This window comes from Andrographis paniculata, unplaced genomic scaffold (assembly GCF_009805555.1).
Source record: "Andrographis paniculata isolate CXL003 unplaced genomic scaffold, ASM980555v1 Contig79END, whole genome shotgun sequence".
Classification (NCBI taxonomy): Eukaryota; Viridiplantae; Streptophyta; class Magnoliopsida; order Lamiales; family Acanthaceae; genus Andrographis; species Andrographis paniculata.
The window spans coordinates 3,354,293-3,366,420 of NW_026137616.1; the positions used below are offsets into that span (position 1 = coordinate 3,354,293).

Consider the following 12,128-nt stretch of genomic DNA (forward strand, 5'->3'; position numbering starts at 1 on the left):
AATTTTTTCTATAATACAAATAAATAAAAATTTAAATATATATGTTGGTATAATATAAATTTATAATCAAATCATACAATATAAATTTTATCAATTAAAGTTAATACACATTTATATTATTTTATTCATTATCCATCGAATCAATACACATTAAAACTCCTCAAACCCCAGCCAAACCCAAACACAAAAAAACAACAAAATTCAAACTCATCCCAAAATTCAAATAAAAACCAAACCCAAATCCACTTTCCCCAAACTCCCCTAAAGAAACACACCCTATATTTTTATGTTTTGGTTCCGGAAAAACGCAAGCACATGGCATTGTCAAAAGCACGACTTGAAAATAGAAATTAATTATCAGAATTTGTAAACGGCCAATTGGCAAAACAGGGAAAACTAACTAACTTAGCCACATTATGGTTTTTTTGTCAAAATACTGATTTTTAAAGACAGGTATTCGTCATGAGAATATGAAACAACAAGCAATTGGCGAAACATGAAAAGCAACTAATGCAGCCACATCATGTTCTTTTTACTACGACAAAACGCAAGAACGTGGCATTGTCAAAATTGGGAATTTTGAAAACAGGAATCCGTTATCAGAATCCGAACCCGCCAATTACAGCTAAGCCACTCCGGGTGTGTTTGTTTGGAGGGTTGGATTTTAAATATACTATTCATCATATTTTTTTCCCCAAAAAACATCAAATCAAACATCTATTTTTTATTTTTTATATTATATTAAAAATCATTTTTACATTCAAAACATCACATCAACACCTATTTATATCACATCATACAACTATACAAATTCAAAAATTTTACTATTCAAATTCCAACTCAAAATCCAAACCCCCAAACAAACACTTTGTTGATCCATAACTATATAAAATTGAAAATATACACAAGATATTAGGACAGAGGATACTATCACAACCAGGAACGGACCTATTAAGGGTCCTCGGGGGCAGGCAAACTTTTTTTTTTATCTTTTTTTTAAAAAAAATAAAAATAATTTTTTTAAATCTAATTATGTAATTTTGTCCTCTAATTCAAATTTTTTATTCTATTTTATCCCTAAATTCATTATTTTAATTAATAATATTATATAATAATTCTAATTTTAAATATTTATATAAAAAATATAATTTTTTATTCTAAATGTTACTATAATTTTACTATGTATATTTTTTTTCTATTTTGTCTTCTTTTTATTTATTTATTTATATCATAATTTTACTATAGTGTCAAAAGAAATTAAAAAAAAAGAAGTTAAAAGTGACGTTAAATTAATCCTAGTGAACTGATGAATAGGTTCTTATAAAAAAAATTTCACACATAAATAAGCGAAATTATCGGTTCAAATAAAACGTCAGAAATTAGCGATTCAAAATATAAAATTGAAATCGAATAATAAAAATAGCATAGCAGAACTACAACCATCTAGAAATATCAAAACAGATTGGCGAGGCAGATTAGTCGTTATTTGCGGGCCAATCCACGGCGGGACGGACTAAAATTTAGGCAGCCTAATCCAACCCACCTCGGGTGATGAGCTAAGCGAACCAACACACGGACTTTAAAAAATATATTTAAAATATTATTTTTTTAATATTTTTAATATAAGAAATAATCATATTTTAGAATTGAAATAATAAATATTTAAATAAATCTATAATATAAATTGATTAAATATTTTAAATATCATTGATCCGTTATTTTTTTTAAAAAAATTGTTAATAAAAAATACTTAATTAATAAATAGGTATTATTTTTATAAATCTTTCAATAAATTTTATAAGAAAAGATATCAAAAGACAATAAAAAATAAATAAAACAAACGAACAAATTAAATAAAGAAAACATAGCTGGCCAAAACAGTTATAAAAAGGAATAACATCACATCTACTAGTTAATTAGTTTAACGTTGGAAAGTTTTTAATAAATTAATTATTTGATTTAACTTAATATAAAATATTTTAAAAATTATCATAAATTATAATATTTCATAAATTCCATATTTATATATCTATTTCAATTTTGTTAAAAATTATGAATAGTAGTATTAAATAATGATGATTATTATTATTATAATAATATGGAAGTGGTAAGAATTTTTACTAACTACAATTACTAAAAATAAAATTAATTAATTAATTTTCGACATGCTAAAATGATAAAAATTGATAAATTCATTTGAAATATTAAAAATATAATATAATTATAATTATATGTATTTGATGGACGGACTAACCTGCCCCAATCTCGGTTTACCCGCTTCTAACCGCAGCTCACGTGAGTTGACTTGTTTAGATTCGCATTATTACGGGTCTAAAAAATTAAGATTCAATCCTTTTTAAAAATAGCGCGAGGTCAACCCGACGGATTACGCATGTTGACAGCTATACTACAACCACAGAAGAACCATGGATAGGAGAAAGAAAAGAGAATTTAATATTAATATTTTTTTAATGAATAAAATATACTCCTTCCGTCCCATACAATATGGGTGTATTACTGTAGACACGGGAATTTAGATAAAGTATAATTAGTAAATAATTAAGAAATGTATTAGTAAAAATAATTATTATTTAGTAAAAAAATTATAGATTAAGATTAAGATAACTAAATAGTTTAATTAAGATTAAAAAAAATTAAATTTTAAATTTTAAAATATGATTAAAGTGTATAATTAATTTTTAAAAAAGAAAATGACAAATTATGTGGGAGGGACGAAAATAAAAAATAGGGACAAATTATATGGGACGGAGGAAGTATATATTATATATATATAAGTATTAGTGTGTGTATATATATATATTTAATAATATTTAAGAAAATAGTTGCGCTCAAAAACATTAAGTAAATAAATTTTATATTTTTTATATACTTAATTAATAAGTATTATAATATTTTTACTTTAATAAATTATGTCAATTAAATAGGGATAAAATTATTTTTTTATTTAATTTATTTATCCAATTCAAATTTCTTCTAGTACAATTATTTGCAGCTTCTATTGTTGTTCACGTCACTGCTATCATCTCCATCGCCGCCGCTACTGCTGCTCCCACCACTGTTGTATGGCGGTGATCTCCATATCAATCGGTGGAAAGCCATTGGTGTTGGTGGTAGACGGCGGATCGTTGTTGTTGAACAATATGATGATGATTGAAAGCTCTCTGTTCTAAGATGAGGAGAGGGGCGGGCTCCAACCCACCCCAAATCCCCCTAGAAATCTGTAGATCAACTGCATTTTTACTGTAGCAATGCAAAAATGGAGTGGAGGGTTGGAGATAGCCTAATAGTATGGGAGAATTTAGCGGAAGGCGTCGGCAATGGTGGAAGACGAGTAATGATGGTGATTGGAAGAGTAGTGAGAAAAAAAACCTATGTCAGATGTCGTGCTGAATAATTTAATGTAAAATGATATCTCATCCACACGTAAATTCTGAAATCAATGAAACAAAATGCTGATTATTTTATATAATAATTAATGGTGAATTTTTCTACATTTTAATATTAATCGCAAACTTCTATTATATGCATACTCACAATAGAGATTATAAATATCATCCGGTTCAGTGAATTTTATTGTATGACAATCAATGGATCATATTTATATTAGATGCTGAAAAATATCAAACAATATGATATCTATTGAATAATAAAATATTGTGTCTCGTAAGAGATGGCCAGGTGGAGTGGGGACTGGAGGTTGGACGTGGTACCGTTATCGCTAAAAATTTATAAGAAAATTTTAATTTTTTGTTGTATGCGTATAAATTAATTGCGTTATAATTATATATTTATAATTTATATAAAAATTAAATAATTATTATTTTTATAATAAGAAATGAATCACAAACAATAATATTAAAAAAATAATATTTTCAAAAACTAAGAAATATATATTTGCGATTTTTTTTTGTCATCCAAATTTATTTTTATTCTTTTATTGATATTTAAATATATTTTTATTTCTCTTTTTTATAAAAAAATTCGTGACAACATTTATTTTATTTTATTTTTACCAAAGGAATAATTATACAATAAATAAAATAATAAATATTCGGTTGGAGCGAAAATTGAATTAGAGAAAACGAGTAACGCGACGCTTGGTGAACGAACAGTCTGGTGGAAGCTTGCATGTGTCTACCACGTGGGATCTCCTCTTCCGCCACGTGTCCCTTCTCTCTCTCCATCTGATGAAATCCCATTCTTCCCCTCTCTACCGTACTCCAGTTCTGCTCTTGCTCCCCCGCCCCGCATTGCTCTGGATTACGGACTTCTTCTGAAGGTTGGTTCCGATTCGGCACTGCGTTAGGGTGAACTTGATTTTGGTTTAGGGTGTAGAATCATCTTTGGTTGATTTGTTTGCGTGATTTTTGGTTAGTTTGTTTATTCGTTTTTGTTACTGCAGTTGGAACAATGGAGAGCGGCGACATGAGAAGCAACAATTTTGAGTACAGGAACAGTTCGGTGGTTGGGGGAGATAGTAGAAATGCGGAAGCGGAGGCGCAGGCGGACGGCGGAATCGAGTTGAGTCTGGGGCTTTCAACGAACGGTCGGTTCGGAGTCGATCGATCGACGGAAGGATTCAGGAGATCGTCTTCAGTATCCGATTTACACTCCAACGGATTCTCTTGCGTTAATGGAGTGAGCTTCTCGGCAAGTGGAAGCGGCGCGCCGCTAGTGAGGGTGAGCTCCGTCCCGACGGAGACGGATGAGAGGCCCCAAACTGAAGTGCAAGCTCGGCGTAGTGCGGAGACTCGAGGGCACGGGAGAGAGAGGATTCATGACGTGAATGGATTGCGCGAGGGAAATTCTTCTTCCTCTCAGCTGACAGAGAGTGGATTTGTTAATGGGATTGAGAATTTGATTCTAGGGCAACCATCATCATCACCATCGCAGGGGCTCATTCTCATTCCACCAACATCTGCTGCCGGGATAGATCCTGATACAATTGAGGCCTTACTGTTGCAGGGTATATGAATCCTATCTCTTACTACTTTGTTAATCAATTAATCATCTATTATTTGATAGCATGGATTCCTTTCATTTATCAGTATGGATTTTTGGTAATTGATAGCATCTTGTGATAGTATCATCTGTGCTAACAATTTGTGCTTATTTTCAAGTTTATATATAGTTTTGGATCGACCAAGTGCTTTTGTAAGTGCATTGTGTGGAATATATGAAGGCTTTGGCCATTGCAGGTGTTTAAATGTGCTCTGTATGTGAATGTGTGCTGTGTGGTTTGATCAGTCTATGTTCCTGTGATTTTCTTTAGTAGAGCAAATGTTTCTGCTTTTTTAATGGACTGGCATTTTACTAAATCCAAGGATGAAGGAGTGGCTCTGCTGTAATTGGCTGGTTAGAATTCTGATAACAAATTTTTTGTTTCCAGAAATGATGCCTTTGACAATGCCACACATGCTTGTGTTTTGTCGGAGTTGAAAAAACATAATGTGGCTGCATTAGTTTGTTAGTTTCCATGTTTCGCCAATTGGCTGTTTTAAATTATGATAACGGATTCCTGTTTTCGAAAACCATGGTTTTGACAATGAAATGTGGCTGTGTTAGGTACTTTCCATGTTTCACCAATTGGCTGTTTTATATTCTGATAACAAATACCTGTCCTTAAAAACCCCAATTTTGGCAATGTAGCATGCTTGTGTTTTGTTGGAGTTGAAAAAACCATAATGAAGCTGGCCTAGTTGGTTACTTAGTTTCCGTGTTTTGTCAATTGGCTTTTTCAAATTCTGATAACGAATTTCGGTTCTAACAGACTGCAGTTTTGACAATGTCACCTGCTTGTGTTTTGTCGGAGTCGAAAATACATAACGTGGCTGTGCTAGTTAGTTCCCATGTTTCTTCTATTGGCTGTTTCATATGCTGACAACAAAATACCTGTCCTTATAAACTCCAGATTTGGCAATGTAGCATGCTTGTGTTTTGTCCTGAGTCAGAAACACATAATATGGCTGCATTTGTTAGTTTTCATGTTTTTCCAGTTGGCTTTTTCAAATTCTGATAACTAGTTCCTGTTTTCAAACCGTTGTTTTGACAATGCCACGGGCTTCCGTTTTGTCGGAAGCAAAAGATAGAAACACGATGTGGGTGCATTATAAATGATTGGCTGCATTAATTACTTTTTTGCCGTTATGCTAGTTTATTCGTAATTTAATGTTTTTCCAATGTGGTGTGAAGAATTTGTCATTCCTTTCAATAGCTTACAGTGTTTCCGTAGTATAATACGACAAAAAATGCATCAGTGTTGTGTCTTGAAAGCCTTGGTTGACGTCAACACACTGTAGTCACTAACATTTATTATGTCTAGGGCGTTGGTTAGTTAAATATCATATCTTAACACATTTGGTATTCGTAATTCAAATCACCGTTGCAACATTTATTATGACTAGGGTGTTGGTTAGTTAATATCATATTTTAACACATTTGGTATTCGTAATTCAAATCACCGTTGCAATAGCTCAGCAGTTGGAAATAAGTCTTCACCTTGGTAGTGCGACGAAAGGTATCCAGAAGGGTGATTTTCCAATGAAACCTGGTAATTTTAGGTAGTTCGGTAGTAAGAATGCTTAATGCCAATAAGAAGAAGTCACGACTATGATGACTGAAATGGTTATTGCCTGAAACTGAAATGTTATATGTATTGTGTTCTCATCCATTGTCCTTTTTCACAGGTGCAGACACGTATACTGCAGGCAATTCCTCTTCGAGCCCTCCTAATCCTCTAGTCGAAGTTGTTGAGGGTCTCTTAAATGGCGCCCCTGTCACTCCATCTTCACCCGGCTTTGATGCACCCGACGTGCAAGCTCCATTTGGTATTAATGCACATCCTGTTCAACCTGCCGGGAACAGGAACAGTGCTCCCGTTGTATCTATTACTGGCAATGATTTCTCAGCTAACAGCGACGCATTGCCTGCCGGTGAGATTGCCAATAACAGACCAAATCAGAACGGCAACATGATTCAGGCAGTATTCGACATGCCCTATGTCTCTACCAGAGGATACGGCCCGAACTGTCCCAAGATCGCAGGGATCTTGTATAGGTACCGGAGCAGGAACGACCTCAAGATCGTGTGCGTCTGCCATGGGATGTTTCTCTCGCCTGCCGAGTTCGTGAAGCATGGCGGCGGCAGCGAGGTTGCGGCGGCGCAGCCGCTGAGGCACATAGTGGTAGTCCCTTTCCCCTTTCCCTAGAGTTTAGACTTATGCAAGCCCATCAGATTATTAGTATTTTTGGACTAGTTAAATTCTTGTAGATCAAGTGGTAAAATATTCCTGCTTAAAGACTATGATTTGAATTTGATACCGAGTGGTGAGTGTTTGCGACTGTAGGGTAAAAAAGAAAAAGAAAGACTAATCTTGGACCAACTATCATGTTAAGGTTTTGATTAGTTCAATTTCATAACAGTTCAGGTCTAGTTCAAGTTTCGTTTACAGGATATTTAAGTTTGACCGGAGGTTTATCCAGAGCGCACTCAACAGCGACTCGATATCTCACAATAAAAAAAATAAAAAAAAATAACATGGCCATGGGTAGGGCAAAAAAATAAAAAATGGAGACACCCAAAACCTACACTACCATATATGTACAAACTCTACTCAACAACATTATCGACCAATCGATGAATTAACGTTATTACGACGGAGGCTGAAGCTGCTTCAGCCGTCTTACGACTTGTTTCATAGTCGGCCGAGTCGAAAGCGAATCGACCGTGCACACCACTGCCAAATGCAGCACTTCGACAAAGTCGTCGTGCGGCCCGGCATCCCATAACCCGGCCGCGAAAAACTCCTTTGCCCGACCCTGCCGCAGGAGCATGCAGGCCCATGCGACGATGTTGAAGCCGTTTCCGTAGGACGAAAAGGACGGGTCGAGCGCTTTCTTGTCCGAGAGCAGCTCGAGCAAGACGACCCCGTAGCTGTAGACGTCGGCCTTGTCAGAGACGCGACATGTCATTGCATATTCCGGCGCTACATATCCAAATGTTCCGGCCACGCCGGTTGTTGCGTGGGTTTCCGACGTCCCGAGCAGCCGGGCCAGCCCGAAATCCGAGAGGTACGCGTTGTGATCCTCGTCGAGCAATATGTTGCTCGGTTTGACGTCGCGGTGGAGAACTCGCGGCACGCAGTGGTCGTGGAGGTAGGCAAGGGCCCGGGCGACATCCAAGGCAATCTTGTGGAGAACCCGCCAATCGACGGCTCGAGTCGACCGATCTTGGATGAACTTCTCGAGGTTTCCGCCGGGCAAGTAGTTGTAAACGAGGAACATCTCGTTTTCGCTCGCGTGGTATCCGATCAAGGTGACGAGGTTCCGGTGGCGCAGCCGACCCAGCGTCTTGATTTCTGCGTCAAATTGTTGGACACCTTGAAACCGTCCGACCGCAAGACGTTTGATTGCTACGAGGACACCCGGCGCAATCTCCGCCTTGTACGTCGCCCCGAACCCTCCGCTCCCGATGCAATTGCTCGCGTTGAAACCACCCGTCGCGAGCACCACATTGTCGAACGTGAGAGGGACGCCGATTTCGGCGAACACAATCACTTCCTTCCGGATGGTTCCGCTCACCCTCGACCTCGGCTTCCACTTTCTCGTGTAAAAGAAGAGCACGACGAGGGCGAGAAGAGCCGAGAGAATCGCAGCCGCCGACGTTATCGAAGCAATCTCAATCGAATTCAGCCCGTCGTTCCATTTTTTCCGGCTCGAAGGCGAGGATGGCGTCGAGCCCCCATTTCCCGAATCACTTTCTTGTTGATCCGGAGAAGACGACGATGACAACGAGAGAATCGGGCAATGCAAGAACGGATTCCCGACAAAGCTGCTGCATCAGATCGTATCGTTTTCCGGTGCTAATTCCCCCGTCAAATTATTGAAGGAAGCATTAAAAGTCGCGAGCGACGATCCGTTTGCCAGCTCGGGAGGAAGCCGTCCGGAGAGCTCGTTATCGTCGAGGAGAAGCACTTTCAATTTCCTCAAGTTCGCGAGATCTTTCGGGATTTCGCCGGTTAGCAAATTCGACGACAGCTCGAGAGCTTCCAACGAGTACAACTGCCCGAAGCTTGCGGGGATCGAACCATTAAGTTTATTCCCGCTCAACGAGAGCCGTTCGATGTTCTTCATCCGGCCAATGCTGCTCGGGATCGAACTCCGCAGCGAATTCCCGCTCAAGTTAAGACCCACAAGCGAATTCAAGTCGCCTATCCCGGGCGGGAGAACTCCCGAGATTCGGTTTCTAGAAGCATCCAGAAGGACCAGAGACTCACAAGTCGACGCTATATCCTCCGGAATCTGACCGTACAAGGCATTGTCGCTAACATCGATGATCACGCCTCTCGCCTGACTGCACTTATCGAAGAAATCTCTGGCGAAAGCACCGGAGAGATTATTTCCGGCAGCGAGAAATGCGTACACAGTCTGCTTCCCGAGTCTCTCAGGCGCAATCGGCGTCGACGGCAGGGGTCCGGTGAGGTTGTTAGAACTGAAATTGTGTATCATAAAGAAAGTCGCGGAATCATCCGAAAACGGCAACAAGGATTCCATCTGTGTTCTCCGTCGGAAATATTTTACGTATTCAGAAGCCAGATCGTAAGGCCATTCCGAATCGAACTGAATAGGCGAGCAAGATCCGAAACTAAATTCCGGGATCGATCCTGACAGATCATTGCCGCTGATATCGAAGAAAGCCATACACGGAACAGGCATTTCGTCGCTGATTTCGCCTTCAAATTTATTCGAGCTCAGATCAAGAAAACTCAGCTTCTTGCAGCTCCTAACGAACTCCGGAAACAGCTTCCCGGAGTAATAATTCTGCGCCAAATTCACCGTCTCCAAATTCTTGCACGATCCCCAACTCGCCGGAAAGTAGCCCTCGAGCATCGCTCGAGGCGCCCACACCATTTTCAGCTCCGGGAGCGCCGTGATCCCTGTCGGGATCGTCCCTTCGTAAAAATTATACTCATCAGTAGTTAAAGCGACCTTCTCGACGCCAGAAATGTTGCCGAGAGGATCCCATAAGTTCGACAGTACGAGAATCGACAATTTCATGCAATTCACGAGCGCGGCCGGAATAGGGCCGCCCAAATTGTTCCTCGAGACGTCGAGAACTTCGAGCTGCCGAAGCTCGCCGATTTCAGTCGGGATTACGTCCTCCAACATGTTTGAGTATAGCAGAAGAGCTTTTAGCCCTTTGCAGTCGCAGAGGCTTCTCGGAATCCCTCCGGTAAGGTAGTTTCCGGCGAGCTCCAAATACATTAGCTTCCTACAGTTATCTCCGATCTCCGGCGGGATCGGACCGGCGAGATGATTGAACGACAAGTACAGCCCTGCCAAATTGCGGAATTGACCAACAAAGCTCGGGATGGATCCGTTAAGCTGATTCCCGGCGAAGTTCAGAATTCGAAGGCCGGAGCAATTCGACAGCGAATTTGGTATCCCGCCGGAGATCTGATTGAACCCTAAATTAAGAAATTTCAAACGCTTCAAACCGGTAATCTGCGAGGGCAAAGAGAATGAGATTGAATTGCCTTCTAGGTCTAGAACTCGGAGCTTCTCCAACCCCCAAATTTCTACAGGGATTTCGCCGCGAAATTCGTTGAAAGGAAGTGACAAAATCTTGAGTTCGGTGAGTCTAGCAATGGCTTTCGACAGATTGCCGGATAATTTAGCATCCACGGCGGCCAAACATGGCCGCCTGATTCCGAAACCGTAAAGGGGAAACTGAGAAATTCTGGCGCAGGAATTCTTACCTCCGCCGGAGATGTTCAAAGCGGTGACCCGAGAGCCCGACCCGCAGGAGACTCCGGGCCAGGAGCAGTGGTGCCGTCGGGTCGGATCCCAGCGGCGGAGCAAGCCGGAGGGGTCGGAGACTGAGGACTTGAATTCCAGAAGCGCAAGTTTGTCCGGATCGGAGACGGCGGCGTTTGGGGAAGGGAAGAGGACGGAGAGGAGAATCAGGAGGTGCAGCGGCGGCGCGTGAATGTGGAACGATTTCGAGAGCAAAAGAAGACGACGACGACCCATTTATTTGACCCGCCGGAAAAGGGCCAGGTGAAGCGCCACCAACCGTTTCTTCTTCTTCTTCTTCTTCAGAATGAAACCCTAACCCTAATTTGATTGAGAGGTAAGGTTTTCTGTTAAGAATTACAGTTGGGAGAGGGGAGGAGGTCAGAGGTGAGGTGGGGGAGATGAACAGTGGATCGATTGATTTTTTTGGATTTTCTTGGACTGCAAAATAGCTTTGCTCGTGACGGGTCGATTTTATTTTTTATTATCATTATTTTTTTTGATTTATTTGATTTTGATTCGTTGGTTTTACCACCATTTTAATTTTGACAGAGAATTTCAGGTGGACTTGACTAACTCACTGACCGACTGTATCAACATCACTGACTCTGCCTGTTCTTCCCTCCATTCTTCTTTCTTCCTTTTTCGCAAACCACCAATTTTTAATTCTACTTTTCAAATTTTCATATAATAATAATAATAATAATAATAATGAAGAAGAAATCGAATGGAAAAGCTTTTTAAGCAATAGTTGCAGTACACGCAGCAAGTCTTATTCATAAATTTTCTAAAACTTTCAAAATTTAAATTACTTCGTGTGATTTGTCTTTTTGTTTTACCATTTTAATTTTTTTTTTTAAATATCAAATCAAATATCTATTTTTTTTTATTTAGTATATTACATTAAAAAAATAATTTTACATTCGAAACATAGTATCAATACATATTTATATCACATCAAATAACTATTTCAATTCAAAATTATATTATTTAAAATCAAAACTCAAAACTAAAATCCCACCAATAAACAGCTTATATTACATCACCATCAAATGATTTATTAGTTTTTATTTTACTTTAATACTATATCTGTCCGTCTTTAATAATCTTATTTATTTTTTGTGTGTTGATATTTGAATATTAATTATTATATCAAAACGTAGTACAAATTAAGAAAAAATTACAAAAATACTTCTGTGTTTTATAATATTAATAGAATAACATTTCTACAAAAAAATTATATAAATATAAAAATATTTTTAATATTAAATACAATTACTCAAAAGATAAATATGACCAGACGGACGGAGGGAG

The 12,128-nt window shown here is 38.5% G+C and overlaps 1 protein-coding gene and 1 pseudogene across 1 annotated transcript; one reads left to right on the forward strand and one right to left on the reverse strand.

Moving 5' to 3' along the window:
• Positions 1-4,190: 4,190 nt before the first annotated feature.
• On the forward strand, positions 4,191-7,352 carry LOC127240524 (ninja-family protein 6-like). Its single transcript, XM_051259243.1, has 3 exons — positions 4,191-4,300; positions 4,424-4,987; positions 6,708-7,352. Exons 2-3 carry the CDS (start codon positions 4,432-4,434, stop codon positions 7,226-7,228), a joined length of 1,077 nt encoding a protein of 358 aa, XP_051115200.1. The 5' UTR covers positions 4,191-4,300; positions 4,424-4,431; the 3' UTR covers positions 7,229-7,352.
• Positions 7,353-7,393: 41 nt separating this feature from the next.
• Positions 7,394-11,264, reverse strand: LOC127240646 (LRR receptor-like serine/threonine-protein kinase RPK2; annotated as a pseudogene).
• Positions 11,265-12,128: the final 864 nt, after the last annotated feature.